The 20,094-nt window shown below is 45.2% G+C and overlaps 1 protein-coding gene and 2 long non-coding RNA genes across 3 annotated transcripts; all 3 read left to right on the forward strand.

The window, feature by feature from the left end:
- The first annotated feature begins 1,438 nt into the window (after positions 1-1,438).
- Positions 1,439-1,890, forward strand: LOC124630440. The gene is made up of 2 exons (XR_006984426.1): positions 1,439-1,574; positions 1,642-1,890. It is a non-coding gene; the product is annotated as an uncharacterized LOC124630440 (long non-coding RNA).
- A 3,805-nt stretch (positions 1,891-5,695) lies between these two features.
- LOC124630681 (radial spoke head protein 3 homolog B) lies at positions 5,696-11,571 on the forward strand. Its single transcript, XM_047164647.1, has 7 exons — positions 5,696-6,402; positions 8,203-8,293; positions 10,061-10,216; positions 10,288-10,416; positions 10,500-10,866; positions 11,270-11,356; positions 11,432-11,571. Exons 1-7 carry the CDS (start codon positions 5,696-5,698, stop codon positions 11,569-11,571), a joined length of 1,677 nt encoding a protein of 558 aa, XP_047020603.1.
- Positions 11,572-12,208: 637 nt separating this feature from the next.
- Positions 12,209-15,574, forward strand: LOC124630446. The gene is made up of 2 exons (XR_006984427.1): positions 12,209-12,779; positions 14,865-15,574. It is a non-coding gene; the product is annotated as an uncharacterized LOC124630446 (long non-coding RNA).
- The last annotated feature ends 4,520 nt before the right edge of the window (positions 15,575-20,094 follow it).

Below are 20,094 nucleotides of genomic sequence, written 5' to 3' on the forward strand. Positions count from 1 at the left end.
GACTTGGCGAAACTATGTATATGGGTTCCTCGTTGACTGCGGAACGTCACCGACCGCTTTGCCTGGCTTTGCCACCGCCAATGTGCCGGTGTGAGCGCTTGATTCGCCGGCGCAGTCGCCATGGCAACAGACAAACAGGACACTGACTTGTCAACGCTTGATGACCGGAAACGTATGTTTAGGTGTCGCCATGGTAACTGCTACTTGTTATAAAGCTTGCAGTAAACATAAAAACAGTGCAGGATGGTTGAGCAGCGCGGCGCGGTGGCCGGCGCAGCAGCCGGCCGGGCGGCGAGGTCGCGCTGAGGCCGGCGCGTGCTGGCCGGCGCGGCGGCCGCTGACGTTCCATATTCGAATGCTGGCGGTGACAGTGGGCGCGCATGTGTTGCATGCTGCTGGCGGCCTGCGAGGAGTGCTACCTGGCGGCGGTGAGCGTGCTGCAGCGCTGCTCCCGCCTGCGCCATGAGCGTGTCCGTACGATCCGTTTTGGTGGAAGGCCCTCAGGTGCCAAAAAACAAGGGCCCGTTTACATATGCTAACACGCCCAGAGCGCTCTACAACAATGCCAAACTCAAGACCAACCCCTCCTGGTATGTGCCTACAAGACATACTTATATATATCTGCTTATTTCTGCCTAGCAGTTATCTCTAATCGTTAATACTTATGCATTTTGACATAAAAATATTTTGGCATTTAGGTAAGGTTATGTTACGAGATGGTTACGGGCCAAACTTCAAGGTATAAACAATTTTCCTTGAATTATGTTACTTTTCGCCGGTGAAATGAAACATTATTGAGTATTTGTTACCAGAAATTAATTTTTAATAAAAAAATCCTATTGTGATAAAGTGTAAGATGACTAAGAAACTTGACAATAACGAACATAGGAGCGTGAGATGCAGTTGGTGAGATGTCCAACGCTGACCTAGAGTTGTACAGCACTGACACCGCCACTTTCATACATATCCACTTGGAAATAGAACATCGCTTACCTACAAAAGCTGAATCACTCGAACAGCGTAGTGGACATATTAGGTTGCAGAACACAACCTCGGAAGCAGAGAACTTTACATCGCTTACTGTAGCTTTTATGGAAAAAATGTATCAGAGTTCTTCCTCGGCTCGAGCAGTCCAAGTGCCGGTGATTTTATTATGACACAATAAAAAACCTTATCTACTAAGAAACCTACGAGTTAGGCGGCTAGGAGGCCATCTAGTTCCTATTATTGCCCACTGTCTGTGGCCAAGGCCCTGGTTCCTCATGCAGCGCAGTTGTTGAAAGGCGACGGTAACTACATATATCAAACTATACACAGACACCAGTTTGAACTTACCAGTATTAATGCCTGGATAAATAGATGAACCCAGTGTCACGTCGCTCATCGATTTTGTTATCATAATGATAACAGTGAGGTTGGCCGGGTTTCCCTTCATAATTAACGAGTTATTAATGCATAAAAGTAAATGAAGCAAGAGATTACTGTGATCGAGTAGGCCATTAGCAGCGTATATATGGTAGAGGAACGCGGCTCCGGCACTCAGTCACTGATCGAGCTGCACAATGCTGAAACACGTAAGTACTGGCTGTGTTATTGCATTATCTGAGGACTGGGCACAGTGACGAGTGCGGCGTGTTGCAGGCGAGCTTGTTGCTGCTGCTGCTGGCGGCGCTGCTGAGCGGCTCGGCGCTTGCTAAGCCCTACCTCGGCCTCGGCTTCGGCCTGGGGGGGCTCGGTGGCTACGGTGGCTACGGTGGCTACGGAGGCTACGGCGACTACGGGGGCTACGGGGGCTATGGAGGCTATGGCTATTACCCGTCTATTTACTATTAATTACTAGATATACTGAGCTTGATTATTTAGTCACTGAATAAAATTGATTACTTAAAATCCAGTTTTAGTTAATCAGTGTGAGTATTGTTATGTTTATTGCGCGGTGAGTAATCAGATCGAGACGGGTGTAGCTTTACGAGGGCGATGAGTATCGGCGAGTGCAGCGACACCGCGCGCTGCCGTGCGGCGAGCGGCCACCCGGGCGACCCGACCGACCCGCGCGAGGTGCGACCACTGCTCCAATATGGAAAACTATTATTTTATTATTTTTGTAAAGTGTCCATGAAATTTCTTGCCGGTTCTTCTGCATGGGATCCACTTTTTCTCGTGCCTTGACTTTCATAAGACCCTGCCTATTGGGGCCCTATTTGAAATATAATCCTTTGACTGGTGATGCAGTCCAGTTTTCCTACTCTATTTAGTGGAATAGTTAGAATTAACCTTGACCGTATGTACCATTCCTTCCGTTTTGTCTTTTTCTAGATGTAACGGTGATACCTCAATGATACAAATTGTGAGTCAGTGACATAGGTATGCGATTACTACGACTGTCGTTCTTGTTGAACTTTACTCAGTGTCCAGCGGGCGCCGCTGGGGCGTGCGGGGTGCGGGGCGGAGTGTGGGGGGAGGGGTGTCAGCGCGTGGCTCCGTCGCCCGGCAACCGACGCTCCAACTTCCGCGCCGCACCCCGCCCTGCTGCCACTACTACACCTAACAAACTTACGAAACTGCGACCATTATTTTGGCAATGTTTCTAAAACTATTCAACAATAATGTTCCAACACTATTATACACTTATCGACTTATTATAACGATTTAAACACTGTTTTTGTTGGCCTAAAGGTGTCTACACACCAAAGCCGCAGATGCCGGCGGCACAGCCCGGCGGCCCAACCCGCCGGCCGTATTTTGTACAATCATGCGGCATGATTGAACAAAATACGGCCGGCGGCTTGGGCCGCCGGGCTGTGCCGCCGGCATCAGCGGCTTTGGTGTGTAGACACCATAATACTTAACAACAAGATGGAAGTGTATTGAACTCCCCTCGTAAACGTTGTTTATGTAGGTATCGTGTGTGGTGACAGATTGTCTCAGAACGAAACCACACCGAGAACGCCCGAGAAGCGTAATGTAATAGGTATGTCTCTTCTCACGCTCGGCTTTCTTCATTTGCCTGAGATACCATTTCGGTTGTCGAGCAATCTCTCGGCGATACTTTTCACATGAGTGTGTAGACATGAAACTGGTTTTCTTAAGACAAAAGCTGGAATAGGCTTAATAAATGAAGTTAGATTGTATCACACGGCTCAGTATATAGTGAGTGTCGCTGTGTCGCTGGTGGGGTGCTGGCGGGCGCGCAGCTGGGGGTGGCTCCGGCTGATGTAGATAAGGCAAGGCCACACGCACGACGCGGGCTCCTTCACACCTCAACCCTCGCCGGACGGCCAGCTCTCGCCGAAATATATACTTAGCTACTTATTTATAGCTATTTATTTCTATCTCATAATGTTACAAACGGCTAAGCGTAGGGTTCACTGATATTGACCCTGATGGGGCACAGTAAAACCCGCCACGCACAGCTACAGTGCAGCCGGCCACATGCACACTTGATATGATTTTAAAACATGGGTTATTGACTCTTCGTAAAGAGCTATTCCTCTTCTTCTTCGTTCTTCTTCGTAAAATCCGTAAAGCTGAAAGGGGGTTACTTTCAGCTTTACGGATTTTTTTACAACAGCCTTTATATCTGTATACTCATATCCTTTTAAAATGTTTAAACATTGATTAATTATGAAAAAAAAAATAAAATATAAAAATAGTGTCCCACTGGCATCTAGGACATGGTCCAAGCTACTTGCGATCATCTGAGAGAGAAAACTCTTGACGATGCGTGCCGTGGCGAGTAGTATAGCCTCGGAGGAAGGAAACATAGCGGACATGCCGTAACGAAGGTACGCCTTCTTGTTCGTCGAGCAATGTGCGGTAGACGTAATCAGTTACTAGAATTAACGGGACGTTTGAATTTCTTGTCTAATCAAAACCAATATGCCAAAAGATTGGTCTTGATTGCGTGATAATTTTATTTTGAAAATAATGTTCAATAATGATGATGATGTCCTCCTAGCCGATTATCGACTACGGCGGCTGTTCTCATGTAAGGAAATTAGCCAACTGCGCAGGACATATATTATAGTGCATAAGCATTTGCGCAGACACAGGTGCACTCACTATTCCTTTACTCTCATAGCCCGATGGGACGGCAATCCGACACGACCGGAGAGAGATCAGGCGCAGGACCGACATTTACGTGCTCTCCGATGCACGGGTGTATCAATCACCAACTTCCAGGCTGCTATGCGAAAGTCTTCTAAAACCTGACTTAGGAATCGAACCCGATAATATTACCCGGGAATATTAATATGTGTAGCACAAGAATACGATGCGATGTTTCAAGACAACATTCGTAGCTAATTTGTAGCAACATGACCGCGTAGCAATTGTGCGTAGCGTGCTACGAGCGACTACGTGCGCCTACGGCTATTATTAAGCCGTAGCGATCAGATGGCGCACGTCCTGAGTACTACTAACAATATGTTTGCTCAAGGTCAACTCGCACAACTAATACATAGCTGGGCGGTTCTCTAACTTGTAGGTATTATAATATTTCGGATGATTATATAACCAAGCAATGTTACGTAAGCCTTCCAGCACGAGGCCTCGATGGCTTCGTACGTGTAGCAGGTCCTAGCAGTAGTGGTCAATGATAATTGAGTTTTAGGCTTCGATTCCCAGGTTAGGCTAGACTCAATTTGTAGTTGAAGGTATTGCAGCAAACACAGCCAGAGTCCGCTGGGTGGCACCTGACGGAGACAGCTCACGGTAGCTGCGTGTGCTCACTGCTCAGTGACCGCTCACAATGATTGCATCTATGCGAGTTCTTGAAACTATGTTATCTATGCTGTCTACAACGATAAGACATCACTTGCACGGCAGCTTTGTCGAAAACATATTCTATTCAACAGCTTGTATAAAACCAATGGTGGTTTTGTAATCCTACTATAAATACTACTATACTTAGGGCTGATTTTTCAATCGCCAGATAACCTTTATCTGAGGATTTTTTTTAACGTTTTGACAGATTTGTATAGAAAATATGTCAAACCGCCATATTTATTCCTCAGATAGAGGTTAACTGAAGATTGAAAAATCAGCCCTTAATATTATAAACGCGAAAGTTTGTATGTATGGATGTATGGATGTTTGTTACTCTTTCACGCAAAAACTACTGAATGGATTTTAATGAAACTTTACAATAATATAGCTTATACATCAGAATAACACATAGGCTACAATTTGTAAACATATTGTTCGAAATACTAAACTTGCGCAGACGAAGTCGCGGGCACCAGCTAGTACAATATAAAGTTGATTTCTGCAATATCTAAAATCGAAACAAACTTAGTCTTATTTAGAGGTAGGCCAAAGTTTTGACTAGCATTTTGTGTTTTATTCTGTAATATACATTTACCTGAATGTTTCGTGAGGGTACAATACAAATAAGTGTTCTACTTATTTATGTCGACGTCATCGACTCATGTGACAATTGATTGCAAAACAACAATGCAAGACGCGTATCGATTGACAAAGTGACCCATTACAGTCAGCGCGCCATGGCGAGCCATTCGAATTTTAATGGAACACCAACTGATGTGAAGCGGAATCTACGAAGTTGTCTTGGAAGGCAGACCAGTGTTTACCCTCGTAGTGGTGCACGTGGCGCGTGCGCGATAATGTCCGCAGTAGTAGCGTGCGGCGCGGCTGACCAGTGGCCGGCAGCACGCGCGGCCGAGCACACGGCGACATGCCGCCCGCGCCGCCGCGCGACGCCAGCTTCACGCTGCTGGCCCGCGAGCCCGCGCGCCCGCCGCCGCACGTGCACGTGGTGCAGCCGCTGCAGCGCGCGCCGCCCGAGCCCGCGCACTCGCTGCTCGACCCCAAGTTCTCGCGCGCGCTCGACTTCAAGCTGCGCCGCCTCAAGGAGAAGGAGCTCCTGCAGGCCAACCTCCGCCGACCCACGCGACACCGCTCCAACAACGGCGTCCTCGCAGCCTCCAACCCCAACATCAGCCAGCGGGAGCGAGCGCTGCCCAAGATGTTGAGCCAATCGCATCCGCGGATCAATATCATGGAGCCAGATAGCGACAAGAAGATTTCACCTAAAATGGACAAGTCGCCGTCGCCGGGGCGCAAGGTTAGGTCCCGGAACGCGCCATCCACGGACGGAGACAAGCCCCGGTTCGTGACCACGGTGAAGAGCGGGCAGTTCCTGCTGCCGCCGCCGGAGGTGGCTCGGATACTCGGCCTGGAAGCGCTGTACCCCACCCAGGAGAGAGACAAGATAGTGTTCTCATACTCGAGCAAGCCGAAGGCGGTGGCTCCGCGGACGAAGCGGGCGCTGGAGGAGCAGGCGCCGGGCAGCCCGGCGAGCAGGCGGCGCGTCGGCGAGCTGTTCCGCGGCGTGCGGGCGCTGGCGGCGGGCGCGGCGGGGCTGTCGGCGGGTTCGCTCGCGTACGTGCGCCGCTGCTGGGCGCGCCGCGCCACTGCCCGCTGGCTGGCGGCGGAGCGGCGCGCGCGACCACAATGCCTATTCCGCTATCTTATCAGGATTTCAATTTGTTTGATTGCCTCGACTCATTTAAATAATTCGTCGAAGAGTTTATTTTTGTATAGCTATCGAAATCTTAAAACTAGTTCGGTATGTAGCAGCCTATTTTGAAAAACAATAAAAAATATGAATAAGGTGACTGACGGGAATACAATCATATTGATTTTCTTTCGAATGTAAATCAGATGTCTTCGACTTACTTGGCGTCCGCCGAAGTTGGGATCAAATCGATATAGGCCAGATCATTAACAAACCAAAAATGGCATCTATACTTACTAATATTATAAAGCTGAAGAGTTTGTTTGTTTGTTTGAACGCGCAAATCTCAGGAACTACTGGTCCGATTTGAAAAATTCTTTTTATCCCAGTACGGGAAGTAGTTCCCACGGGATGCGGGTGAAACCGCTGGCAGAAGCTAGTATAATATAATGTGAAATTGAAAAATTTGCAAGTACATAGTGTATATAGTTATATATGTATATATTTGGTTCGTTTATTTATTTCTCAGCATATTAAATTATAAAAATAAAAAAACATTTAAAAATATAAAAAATAGATGGCCACCGGTATCGTGCACGGGTCCAAGGTACCGGTGGTTAGGGTCCCAGAGACAGAAACCTTCTCACAATACGCGCCGTATCAAGGACTACTGCCTTCTGAATCAGTCCCTTGATCCAGCCGCCTAACGAGAGCCTCACGAGCTGTTGATCGAGGCTCTTGGCTATTACACCATTACATATATTATTATTAATATATTTGTGTATTGTAATATATATATGTATATGTTTCATACTAGTTTTCTGTTTTGTTTGCACCTACCAACGCTTTCTCTCCGCCACCCAAAGTTAGAGTGGTAGAGAACGCCTAAGGCGCTATGTCCGCCATTGTACTGCACATATGTGCAAGAAGTATTAAAGATTATTTAAAATTTGGAAACAACCTGACCCACGTTCTTATTGGATTTGATCCATATTTCGAGAAACACTCTATACTCTTCTGTGTAAAATTGTGTAATTTTGGTTTACCCACCTCACTGTTTGTACGTACCTATATAAATTATAGCTGTTTCCTAGTGTTTCACCAGCATCCCGGTGCCAGAAGTTGTCAGTTGTCAGTATGCCAGTATGTTACTCGGCGATAGTGTAGCTTCCCATCACAAAAGATTTTTACAAGTTTATATGAAGTAATTTATGTACCAACTTAGTGGGGATACTTGTCAGAAAGAAAAGGTGGTTTGTCAGAGAGCAGTCGCCTCCCCCGAAGCACTCATCCCAGTAGAATGTGATAGATCGAGAGCCAGCGACCGCCAGAAATGCATTATTTTATAAAGCCTAAAACTTTGTGTGTACATCTACCTTACAGTGGGTATAAACTATAGAGTAGGTACTACGACGTTTGACTGACGGTGGCTTTGTAAAATATTACAAAAATACTTCACCTAAATCAATATTATTTTTTTGCAGTCGTATCCTCCTTTATAATAAAGATTATATCAATACGGATGACTTTTTATATGAGAGCAATTGTTGTTTTCTTACAGGAGAATCTCTTATCTTTTCTCCCACATGAGATAAATAAATTTCCAGAGCTACCGTCAGTCAGATGCGCACACAAAATTTCAGCCTTTATAAAATAACGGTAGGTCTGGCAGTGGCAGGCTCTGTGGCTGTGAGTAGGTGAGAAGAGCTTGTGTTGTGTTGCAGCGGCAGCACCGCGGCGGCGCCCTACGCCAACGTGATGTTCGAGAAGCGCGTGGTGCGCGGCAGCACCGTGACCGCGCACCCGCACGCCGCGGTACGTACCACGCCATCCTACTGTAACACCATTCCTTAACCAAACTTATCAAATAAAAACCTTTGTTTGACATTGCACGAAATCCCCGATATGGTCGTTTCCCTTGGACATATAATCATAACTAAATGAGTCATTTTTATTCGCGTGTGATAAGTATTCGGCGGCAGCAGTTGACGTCAGCAGTGCCCCGCGCAGGTCGTTCGCCTGCGAGCCGCCGGAGCGATGCGTGGCCGACTGTGCCGCACTCCTCTCGCTAATTACAATACTTCGTACAGTAACGACTCTCTTCGCTCGCACATGCTGTTACTGCGAGCTGTTCCGTCTCACGCATATAGCTAGCCTTGCATATTTTAATTATGACATGACCTACAATTTACAAATTATTATAAATATTTCGACTTCCATATCGAGATATGCAAGGTGAGCGGTGAACACAGTCATACTTATATTTTTCAATGTAGTTTAGAAGAAGGTCAGATTGAGCGCATGTGTCGTGTTCCCACGCGGCGCGGCGCGGGCTCGGCGTGTTCTATGCTTAAGTAGTTCTCCGCCTTCTAAAAGCGTTTCTACAGCATACCGACTATCATATTCTATTTTACTTCAAACGGTTCTGGCGTTTTACCATGAAAGCCCGACAAACAAGTAAATGTACAAAACCACTTTCGCATTTGCATTGTTACTAGCGATCGACCCGACTACGCACTATTGTATATTATAGAGTAACCAAGCAGGACTTTATACTATGTACAGTCAACTCCAAAAGTCAATGATGAAACTGCTGTACAACGTCAAGACCAAAAAAAAAAACATCAGAAAGTAGCGGAACGCTCAATCAATTTGCAATTCAACTATGATTGAACTTTGTCCAAAAAAATCACGTTTGTTGTATGGGAGCCCCCCAAAATATTTCTTTTATTCTAGTTTTCAGTATTTGTTGTTATAGCGGCAGCAGAAATACATCATCTGTGAAAATTTCAACTCCCTAACTATTACGGTTCATGAGATACAGCCTGGTGACAGACAGGCGGACGGACGGACGGACGGACGGACAGAGGAGCGAAAACAAGGGTCCCGTTTTACCCTTTGTGTACGGAACCCTAAAAAAAATCTGAACTATTTGAATATCATCATCGTCTGCCAAGAATTTTCTGTAAAAAAAAACTTGGCCAACTGTTTGGTCTGCAGTGTGCGGAAGCGCTAATCCTGTCTGCCAGGCTCTCTAGCTCGCGACTGCCTGCCACTAACAACTACATTGGCCCATGGCTATATATGTATGTACATACTTTAAAAAGCGTTAAGCATCAAATGCCTGTAGTGACGGGAGAAGAGTTAACCATGGGTTATGTTTCACTTAACACCAGATAACATAATAACAGACAAAAATAATAAACGATCACCAAAATTAGACCCGCATTTCAATGTAAAATTATTACCATAACGTTTTTAACTGCTTTAAGTAAAATTATTCCAAAATCTTAGCATTGCACCGCCTAAATAAATCACCGTGATTTCCACCAAATTTTATGGTTATTATGATGCCATTTTAAGTTGTCTTTACATTTGTTTCTTATAATTTAAAATTTATAATTTTGTGATCATTTAATATTTTTGCTTTTCAAATACAATTATTAGAAGTGACTAAAATACCTCATACTATTGTAATTTTTTGATGTTAAGTAATTATTTTTGGTTACAGAAATAAGGGTATCAACATTTCATGGTGGTTATTAAATTGAATCCCGTTAAAAGTGACGGTGTCGGTTGCAGGGCGACGGCATCGAGAGCGCGGCGGCGCGGGCGGCGCGCACGCGGCGACGCGCGCTGGCGCGGCGGGCGGCGGCCGCGCGCCTGCGCCCCGGCACGCCGCCGCCCGCGCCCGGCCGCCGCCACCACCCCATACAGACCGAGTACTACCTCGAGGAGGTACAGCCCGCTCCAAGTAGCGCAGCGCACACACCCCGCTACACAGTGCTGCAGCAGACCCTGTGTTACAGCTGTTCGACAAGGGCGTGGAGATGGAGGTGGGCGTGCAGACGGACCTGTTCGTGGACCGCCCCGCCACGCCCGTCTACGTGCCCGCCAAGACCGGCGCCGACGCCTTCACGCAGATCTACCCTGGAGACGTGAGTGTCACTTCCTTAGGCTGTGGCCGTGCTACAGTAGCGCGCTGGGCTGTGCGGTCGGACTCACTCGCTGTATATTGCAGCTGTTCGACTTCGACCTGGAAGTGCAGCCGGTGCTGGAGGTACTCGTGGGCAAGACGACGGAGCAGGCGCTGGCCGAGGTGGCGCAGGAGGAGGAGCTGGCCACGCTGCGCGAGCAGCAGCGGCGCTACTGCGAGCTGCGCGACGCCGAGCTGGCGGAGCGGCAGCGGCTGGCGGCGCACGATTTGCGCCTGCACCAGGAGAAGGAGCGACGCGTGGCGGAGGCGCGCGCGGCGCAGGAGGCGGCCACCGAGGCGCGCGAGCGGGCCGCCGCCGCCGTGCTGGTGCAGGGCTACGTGGCCGAGCTACTGCCCTCCGTGCTGGCCGGCCTGCGCGACCAGGGCTACCTCATGGAGCGCATCGAGCGCGGTCAGTGCACACTCTCTTCAAAGTACACCCAGACGCAATATTCAATCGCTCTTTAATTTAGACTGATAAAAAAACTAGTTTGCAATAATTGCTGCCCGCCTCAACCCCACTCTAATAATTAGAGTGGGGTTGAGGCGGGCAGCCGGAGCGTATGTTTATGGTATCCAGCTCCCCGGCCCCGCCGTCAATGTCTAAAACCTTGTGTTTGTGATATCCGATAGTGTATTTTTCACTCTCATTGTTCACCTCATTAGTTCAGCGGTCGCGACTCAAACGCGAATGCTGTGCATGATGTCTATACCCGGGTCGGGCCAAAATAGCTTTGTTTGTTTGAGAAACTTATCTTTGGGCTGCTTTGATATTCTGTTTGAAATCTATTAAAACCATGTCTTCGTGATTCTAGGTATCGACGAGGAGTTCATGCCATGGCTAGTGGACGAGGTGTCGAAAGAAATCGAATCTATCATCACGAGTCGAGACGTGATTATAGGTAAGCAGTGAATGAGGAAGGAATGCGTTGGTTATGTCGCGAGAGAGCGCTGGTGACGGGTGTGGCGTGTTGCAGAGATCGTGCGCGACGTGGTGGAGGCGCGCGCCGAGCTGTACCGCGCGGCCGGCGAGCGCGCCGCCGACGCCGCCGCCGCCGACGACTCGCCCTCGCCCGGCGACCTGCCCACGCCCGAGCACGAGGAGGAGCGTGAGTAGCGCCGTCTGTGTGCCGACCCACGACCCTAACCACATGTACCAACTTCACCCTACAAAAAATAGACTATATTGCGTACCTCCCTATCATCAATTTGTGCATGCACTTGTGGCGAATAGAAAAGGGGAATAAATAATGCTTTTGGAATCGCGGTCGCAAACAATTAAGATTGATACGGTGTGATGACATTATAATATAGTTTTGATGCGGGGCGCATTTGTATGAGTTAGTTAAGAGCATTAGTTATGTTACTTGTGACAAGTGCGGCGCACGTGCGGCGTCGCGCACCGCGCGCCCGCAGCGAGGCACCTGTGTGCTGTGCGCCGCCCGCGCCTGCGCTTATTGCAATGCATTTACTAACTCGTTACCGACTTTCCCGAAGCTTTTTCATTGGAAACATTAATATACTTATCTATAAAGAGTGCATACATAACGTCCGATATAATGACGTTTACTGGTAGTTAAAGATGAGACTTCTTTCTATTAGGTTCAACCTGTGCGAAACTTTTACCTTATTACAAACTAAGTGTGAACAAACATGCGTAAGTACTTATTTGCTGCGCACGTGTTTTTATTTAGTTCGTCACATAATGTGATTAGAGGCGAGATGGTACTTAAGATACGCGCACGTTAATGTTGTTTAGTGCAACATTGCAATCAGCAGATTTCATCGCAGTGCACGTGCACGGCCGCGCCTACGCCCCGCACCTCGATGTGTGTTTGATTGCTTCCCGAATTTAGAGTGATATAGAATAAGTTTAAACCTTTTTCAAAAATTAACCAAACAAATGCATAGTGTTATTCTGACCCGCACCGAGTCGAAGTTCTCTACATTACGTCGGGGCGAGCACATTAGTGCGCCTTTTAAATAACAATTACAAGCGGCACGTGGTGCCATCCCCTGCAGCTCAGTGGAGCCGCGTGCTCCCGGCCGCGACCACTCAATAAGCATCTGTACGCGCTCAGGAACACGACTCAATTTACTAAACTACTTCTGGCGACCGGTATTTATGCAGCTGTGTTTTTTTTCATTTGAACGTTGCGGATATCTGGTCTATACAATAATAATGTGAAGAGATTAAATGTAACAATTTAGAGCACTCGGTGTGACTGACATCCTTGAGCGTGACGGCTGACGCGTGCGCGAGTGAGACCGCAGTGACGTCACGAGGCGTCGCGGTGCTGGGCTCGCATCAACTGTAGCTATGTAGTGAGTATCCTTGCGTGGAGCACGAGGTCACGTCACCACTCTGCTGAGGTCGCAACGTATAGGTACCTATTACTATAAGGCCTCAGCCTCGAATTTTGCGGGCAGCGGCGGCTGCTGTATTCGAGGGCCGGTCCATTTGATTATACGCATAAGATCCTGCCGCTCCCGCGCCGCCGCCGCTGCCGCCCCGCTGCCCGCAATATTCGAGGCCGAGGCCTAAACGAATAACAAACTTGATTTGCATCCTTGTCAAATTGCAGGAGGTTGACATAAAATACGTTATATTCAGTTGAAAGTACGGTATACGAGAAACTGCTGACATGAGCTGCTTTTTAGGGTTCTGTACCCAAAGGGTAAAACAGGACCCTATTGTTTTCGCTCCTTTGTCCGTCCATGAACCGTGATAGTTAGAGATCTAAAATTTTCACAGATGATGTGAGAATGTATGGATGTATGTTTTTTATCCTTTCACGCAAAAACGGCTGGACTAATTTGATTGAAATTTGGTATGTAGGTGATACCCTTGAATCTAGATTAATACATAAGCTACTTTTTATCAACACACCACGCGGGACGAAGCAGCGAGCGGAAGCTAGTTATCCATATAATGTATATGTAAGACACAGTACATCTTTTTAATATAAACACATGTTGCTGTGGTAATAAAACATGATGGAGTGGAGAATACACTTTATCATAATTATGCAATATAGCTCTTGTAATATTATATCAGAATAAGAAGTAGGTAATTTCTCGGGATGCTAGTGACTCTGCGGGGGATGGTACCTATGTTTGTTTAAACAAAGTACATATGAAAAATTATGAATATACATATTACAATGGAGCAGCGATTAACCGCACTACATACCGGTGCAGTAACTAATGCGAACTGCTGTCTCACTCTACTCGAGCTCGCCGACGTATGTGTATGTACATATTTCGTCTTTTTGTCTGTTCAGTTTGTGTTTTCATTGAGTTCATAGAAATCCAAGTAGATTGAGCTCGTGGCTAACGGCCACACGGCTGGTTCAATCATAAAAGCGGTCGATCAAATCTAATCAATTTTATTTGTTAACACAAGTATAGGTAAAGGTCTAGGTAGGATCCGTGGATTGATCATCTAATGACGAATCCATATATCAATTATTTCAAATTTAATCTCTAATAGAAAATCAAGTAATGTATAGGTTATTATAGTCCGAAGTGTGACATGAGAAGTACGGCAGTAATTGGAAAGACGAGAGACAAGTAAGGTGGATCTCGGCAGTCACTTGAACATCTTTGGTAGGTAGTCGTTAGGGTAGGCAGAATCCAGAAAGTTTGAAAACCAACCAGTCTTCCCAAGGGATATCGCGTTGCCCTGGTAGCTGGGTTGAGTTGGTCAGATAGGCAGTCGCTCCGCCGTACTGATACTCAGATTGGACAAGTAAGCTGGGAGCCGTTTAGCAAATGGGACAGGCCGATGATGATGCAGATCAAGAGCTGGGTGTGATACTTCGGTACATAATCGACGATACTATATAACAAAATAATAGTGCAAGTTCAGTCGCCCGCCCCACGCTCCACGTAGCGTAGCTATCTCAGACCAAGTCCATCCGCGCCTACGCTCGTAGCCTAGGCGCCGCGTAGCATCCTGTACTACGAGCTACGCCATCCCGTAGTCTCGCGATTATTGTGTGGTATGCAAGGCGACCGTTTCACTTTGATTAATATTACTAGACATAATAATGCATTTTCATATTTTTTATGCATTTACTTGATTCATATTTTGCTAAATTCTAATAATATTCCAAATACAAGTCATTTCGAAATAATTGCAGTGCGCGAGTCTCAGGAACACTCGACCAATGGCTGATTGGAAATATGTAATATTTCTGTGAACTTCACTACACCATTTCTATATAATTTGAGAAAATAAATATGAAGTGCATTTTATGGTTTTCGCATCATATACATACATATATTACATGCATAATGCAGATCCGACTGATATAAAACTTACATGACTTTTCATTTAATTACAGGTGAGAGCTAATTTCCAATAGCCAATGGATTACTGACTGACAACAAAATGTTTTATTGCAGCTGAAGAATAACAGAAGGTGAGAAGGCGCCCGCGCCGGCCTTGTCGTGGCGGGACGTGGCAGCGCGTGGTGGGACGTGACAGTGCGTGGCGGGACGTGGCAGCGCGTGGCGGGACGTGGCAGCGCGAGGCGGCGGGACGTGACAGTGCGTGGCGGGACGTGGCGGAACGGGAACGTGCGCCACTAAAATCTGTGAAACGTGATGTATCCGTTTGCATATCACTCGCTCGCATTCGACGAGAAAGTTTGTGAATATTTAGGCCGTTTATCCACCGCCGCCGTCACCGGGCCGTCACCGAGAACGAGATTTTTTCGGGCAGAGTATAATATCGGCGGCCGGATGACGGCGCTCTGGCAACGGCCGTGCGGTGAACACACGGCGTAATAGACGTCAAAGTTGCTACAATATATACTAGCCAGCGGAGAACTTGTCATCTTATATCTCGTCAATTATATAAATATTGTACGTACGCAGACGTTACCTGAGACTCTTCCTGACAAAACGAATGACTTGAATGAATATGGCGAGCTCACCGCCGGGCGGAGCCGCGCGCACGCACTCTGAGCGCGTTCTGCTATTTTGTGCAATTTGTACATTATTATTATTATATGTGACCTATTTGGTAAATTATGTTTAGTCGATAAATTCATATTTACCGGAAGTTTTACTAATTATTTAGCTGTTTTAGAATAAAAATAGTTACTTAAAAATGTTTTATTTTTTCATTGAACATCCTTGGCTGTCGTTACGGTTAGTCAGATGCCAGTAAGTCTGACACTAGTCTAACCAAGGGGTATTGGGTTGCCCGGGTAACTGGGTTGAGGGGATCAGATAGAGCAGTCGCTCCTTGTAAAGCTCTGGTACTCAGCTACATCCGGTTAGACTGGAAGCCGACCCCAACATAGTTGGGGAAAAGGCTCGTAGGATGGGATGTGTGTTTTATATCTTTCTGAGCTCTTGTCAAAGTTTTAGGGAGTCCTTAAATATCAATTGTAAAAATTAAGTGATTGATTTGAATAACTCTTTTCTTAGGATAAAATTTATAATCTAGGTAGAGTCCTACCGGAGGACTTAAATATATGAAAAAATATATAATAGGTAACTACTTGAACGTCTCGTTGATCAAGCAGTCGCATAACGCAACGGCCCACTGAATCTCGGGTTCAGTTCCCAGGCCAGGAAAAAATTGTAGAATATATGTAGAAATAGAGAGTATACCTATGTCTGCGCAAATGCGTGCTTCAAAAAATTCTTCTTCTTCTTCTTAGCGTTTATCCCGTCTTGTGACGGGGTCCGCTTACGCAATGAGGGTTTCCTAAAATGGCGTCCACGAGGTGGCAGCACCGAGTCGTCAGGTCCAGGTAACTGTCAAAGTGCTTATCTTTACTATGAATAGTGAACGATTTTAGTGTTTTTTTTTTATTTTATAATTAAAGCACTGCATTATTGTTTTACTATTGAGGTTGAGTAAATAAAAAAAACTAAATCATATTGTGTTAACAAATTTTTCAACAAGCTTTTCCTTAGTACCAGTGACTTTTGCACCCTCTCTCTTAGCTCAATTTTTAGTTCGGAAACCTTATTCTGACCGTAGTCCATAATAAAATCAATAACACTTCCAATATAACAGAATTTCAATAAACAATAAGTTCGGACCCTACAATTCCATACTATTTGACAGCTGTTTGGACCTGACGCATACGAAGCGCCGCCTGGCGGCAGAAAAAGTATCGAAAACCCTCATTGAACCCCTTAAGGGTCGGTTCATATCTGACGGAAGATGCGTCGAGCGTATCTTAAATGTATGATCGACGCACTAACGCATCATCGGTTAGGTGTGAATGATTGAATGTTTTACCGTATATTTGTCAGTTCTGGCGATACGCGACTGATATACGTGACGCATATTCCGTTAGATATGAACCGACCCTTAGGTTCATAACGACAACTTCCCAAAATGTTCACACTCCCAAAATGTTCATCTTTTTAATTTGACATGTGTGACGTGCGCGGCATTTTCATTTTTTGAGTTTAGAAATTTCCTCGATGAGGTGGGATGAAAAGTTACAAAGCACTCGAGTGCAAAGATTTTTCACCTTGTGCTCTTTTGCTTCCCTCGCTTTCACACGTCGCTACGTTCGTGTTTCAATTTTAGAATCCTTCGCTTGCTCGGTCATCAAAATTGAGCCCGCGGTTAAATAGCAACTTTGCACTCTTGTATAACAAATAACTATTAAACCTAAAAATAACCAGCCATAGAAAAGGGATACATACTCTACGCTAAATTAATATGTTAGATAGGTACCTATTATATCTTTTATCGATCTCAGTGGCGTGCACTTGGAGAGGCCTATGTCCAGCAGTGGACTGCTATAGGCTGATGATGATGATGATGATATCTTTTAAGAGTTTATTCCTTGGATTAAGGTGTTCTTTATATGTAGGTAGGTACTCAGGTAGATACCTACCATTGTGCTTAAACGGCTAAAAGCATAAAGATTTCACAGGTAAAACATTGAATCGTTCGAGATGTCATTTCACATTGAGGTAGGTTATTTTCATTACGGTATGTTTTAATGTGTGCGCTACAAGTCTAATTTAAAAAGGATAGGTTAGATAGGTACCTACATAAGTTTTTTACATAATGTAACGAATGCCTCGGCAACTTGGATGATCTCCATTTCATTTTGAGTGTGCGCCGAGGTTCAATATATCCGTGCAGCTGCATACAGTGACAAAAGTAACCGCAGTAACAATTAGTTTGATCGGCGAGCGATTAGCGGAGGGCGTTACGGAGATTAGCAAGAGGGCTGCAGACAGGTCCCTCCCCGGGGCCGGCGCGTATATAGCGCGGCGCGAGGCGGCGCGCACGCAGCTCGCGCGGAGATGTCGCAGGTGTCGTGTCGGCGCGGAGTGCCGCGCGGGGCGCACTCGCGCGACTTCAGCTGCGACGACCTGCTCGAAGCTCTCAAGACACCGCCCACTCAGCACGTAAGTAGCGCCTCTTTTTTATTCACCGATTTACAAGACTACAAAATTCAATTACACAAGAAAAAAATTATACCAACTGTCCCGTGTAGACGAACCCTTACTTTGCCACCGACTGATGGAGCCATGTCAAAAGTTTTAATTTGTGCTTTAAGTGTTTTGTAAAGACGGTTTCAATTATTTCCCAAAAGCAGACGATGCTTTCTGCAGCGGAGGTAATTATTCGGCGTGCACAGTCGAATCAGCTAATGATGTAAGCTTCCGTTGTAAGTGCCTTTCCTTTTCAATTTACCATAAAACTTATCTGACCCTACTTGCCTCCTTTTTTATTTTATTTTATATGGGAAACAAACAGATATAATATAAAAATAATTACAATCTAAATTCCGGTTATCTATGTCCTTCCTAGACATCCTTGCTTAGAAGGAACTTAGTATTCGGGAAGGACTCCTGTAAAGAAAACGCAAGAATGCTTTTTGCACTTTTTCTAAAAGGAGTGCATACTGTGCTTCGTGCGGATTCTGTGCAGAAGAATTGACTACTAGTTTAGTTAGTACAAAAGCGCTGTACAGGAGCATTACAACCTGCCTGCTGTTGAATTCACGAGCAATGCGGAGTAAGGGCGCAGCCAGAAATGGGCACAGGGTGGGGCAAAAATAATAGTATTTTTCATCCCACCATCTCGGAAAGAGTAGTTTTACCCTTTGATATCTGAGCGTAAAAGCCGTTTTTATCCTCTAGAGCGGCAAAGTGATTTGAATTTAGAACATCGTGTCGAATACTCCATTTGTGACATTCTTGATAAGACTTTTCAAACAAATACATATTAAACAAATAAAATACTGCTTAAAATAATTATTCAATTAATTACGTAATTTTTATTATTGTTTTTACATAAATTTTTAACCTCGTTTCATTTTTAAAGTGAGTTATCAAGTAAATGAACTTTAATAGGCACTTCTTTTTAATTTGATACTCGTATGTGCGCGCCATTTTGTTTTTTTGCATTTAGTAATTTCCTCGATGAGGTGGGATGAAAAGTTACGTGTTGCACTCGAGTGCAAAGAGTTTTCACCTTGTGCTCTTTTGATTCCCTCGCTATCGCTCAGGATTCTAATTATTGAAACACTCGCTACGCTCGTGTTTCAATTTTAGAATCCTTCGCTTGCTCGGTCATCGAAATTGAGCACGCGGTTAAAAAGCAACTTTGCACTCTTGTATAACAAATAACTATTAACGTCAGTTTAAGACTTCTCTAAAAAAATGTCAAATTATGACGTTGACATATGGTTCATTTTGCAGCCACAAATTTTTTAGACAAGAGTAAAACAGGTGTTAAAGTTTTTGTAGTAAGGCCATATTAGTTCGAGGACTTAATACCAGGTAAACATAAATAAAGAGATGGAGAAAAAAGTACCAGGTACTATTATATAGGTAACTAGATTTCCACCCGCGTCGAGTTCGATTATATCGCGTTTCCAAGACTTCAAAAGTCCGGGATAAAAACTATCCTGTTCTTTCTCAAGGTCAACTGTATCTCTCTACAATGTAGTCTATACCTACGGTAGTTTGCTCTTCAATCATATTGCAATCTTAAATCATTTGCAGACCAAGTGATTCATTATTAAATGACAGAAAAGGATAAAACGTTTATTTCAAAGAAAAAATAGCGGAATGCCACATATGCTTCAATCGTAATCGAGTCATGATTGGATCGCAGTCGAATGTGAATCGTATGTCGCTTAAGTAAAATTAGGAGAATCGGGCCCCAGGCTTCTCAGCGAGATCTTTCTCTCTCGTACGCATTTTGTTCGATTGCTATCCGACTAAGATTCAATGACGAGTCAATTACGATTGAAGCGTACCTATATGGGCTTTCCGCATTTTTTTTTTATTTTAAATAATTACCCTTTAATTATAAATTAAAATTTAATTTACCCTTTTCTGTGATACAATAATGAATCATATTGTCTGCAAATGATTTACGATTGCAATATGATTGTAGAACGGACTACCCTGTAGAAGTGTAGACCAATCAAATGTCATTGGAATACGATCGTTTTTATATTAGTAGTAGAATGCCCGATAAGTTTAAAACTGCTTTTGAGACTACATTGCTACATTAATACTCCAGCAGAATCAGGCCCCAGTACATTCATGTTTTTTTTATTTTAAGACTTTTTTCCCACCTTTGCTTCCCGTTGTGTATCTGTCCCTATGGACTTATGATGAAATGTTTAAA

This window comes from Helicoverpa zea, chromosome 5 (assembly GCF_022581195.2).
Source record: "Helicoverpa zea isolate HzStark_Cry1AcR chromosome 5, ilHelZeax1.1, whole genome shotgun sequence".
Classification (NCBI taxonomy): Eukaryota; Metazoa; Arthropoda; class Insecta; order Lepidoptera; family Noctuidae; genus Helicoverpa; species Helicoverpa zea.

Bases quoted from the DNA above. Each gene is read 5' to 3' on its own strand.
- LOC124630681 (XM_047164647.1), top strand. From the start codon at position 5,696: ATGCCGCCCGCGCCGCCGCGCGACGCCAGCTTCACGCTGCTGGCCCGC. The intron at 10,417-10,499 runs GTGAGTGTCACT...TGTATATTGCAG, and splicing joins CGCAGATCTACCCTGGAGAC to CTGTTCGACTTCGACCTGGA. The intron at 11,357-11,431 runs GTAAGCAGTGAA...GGCGTGTTGCAG, and splicing joins GAGTCGAGACGTGATTATAG to AGATCGTGCGCGACGTGGTG.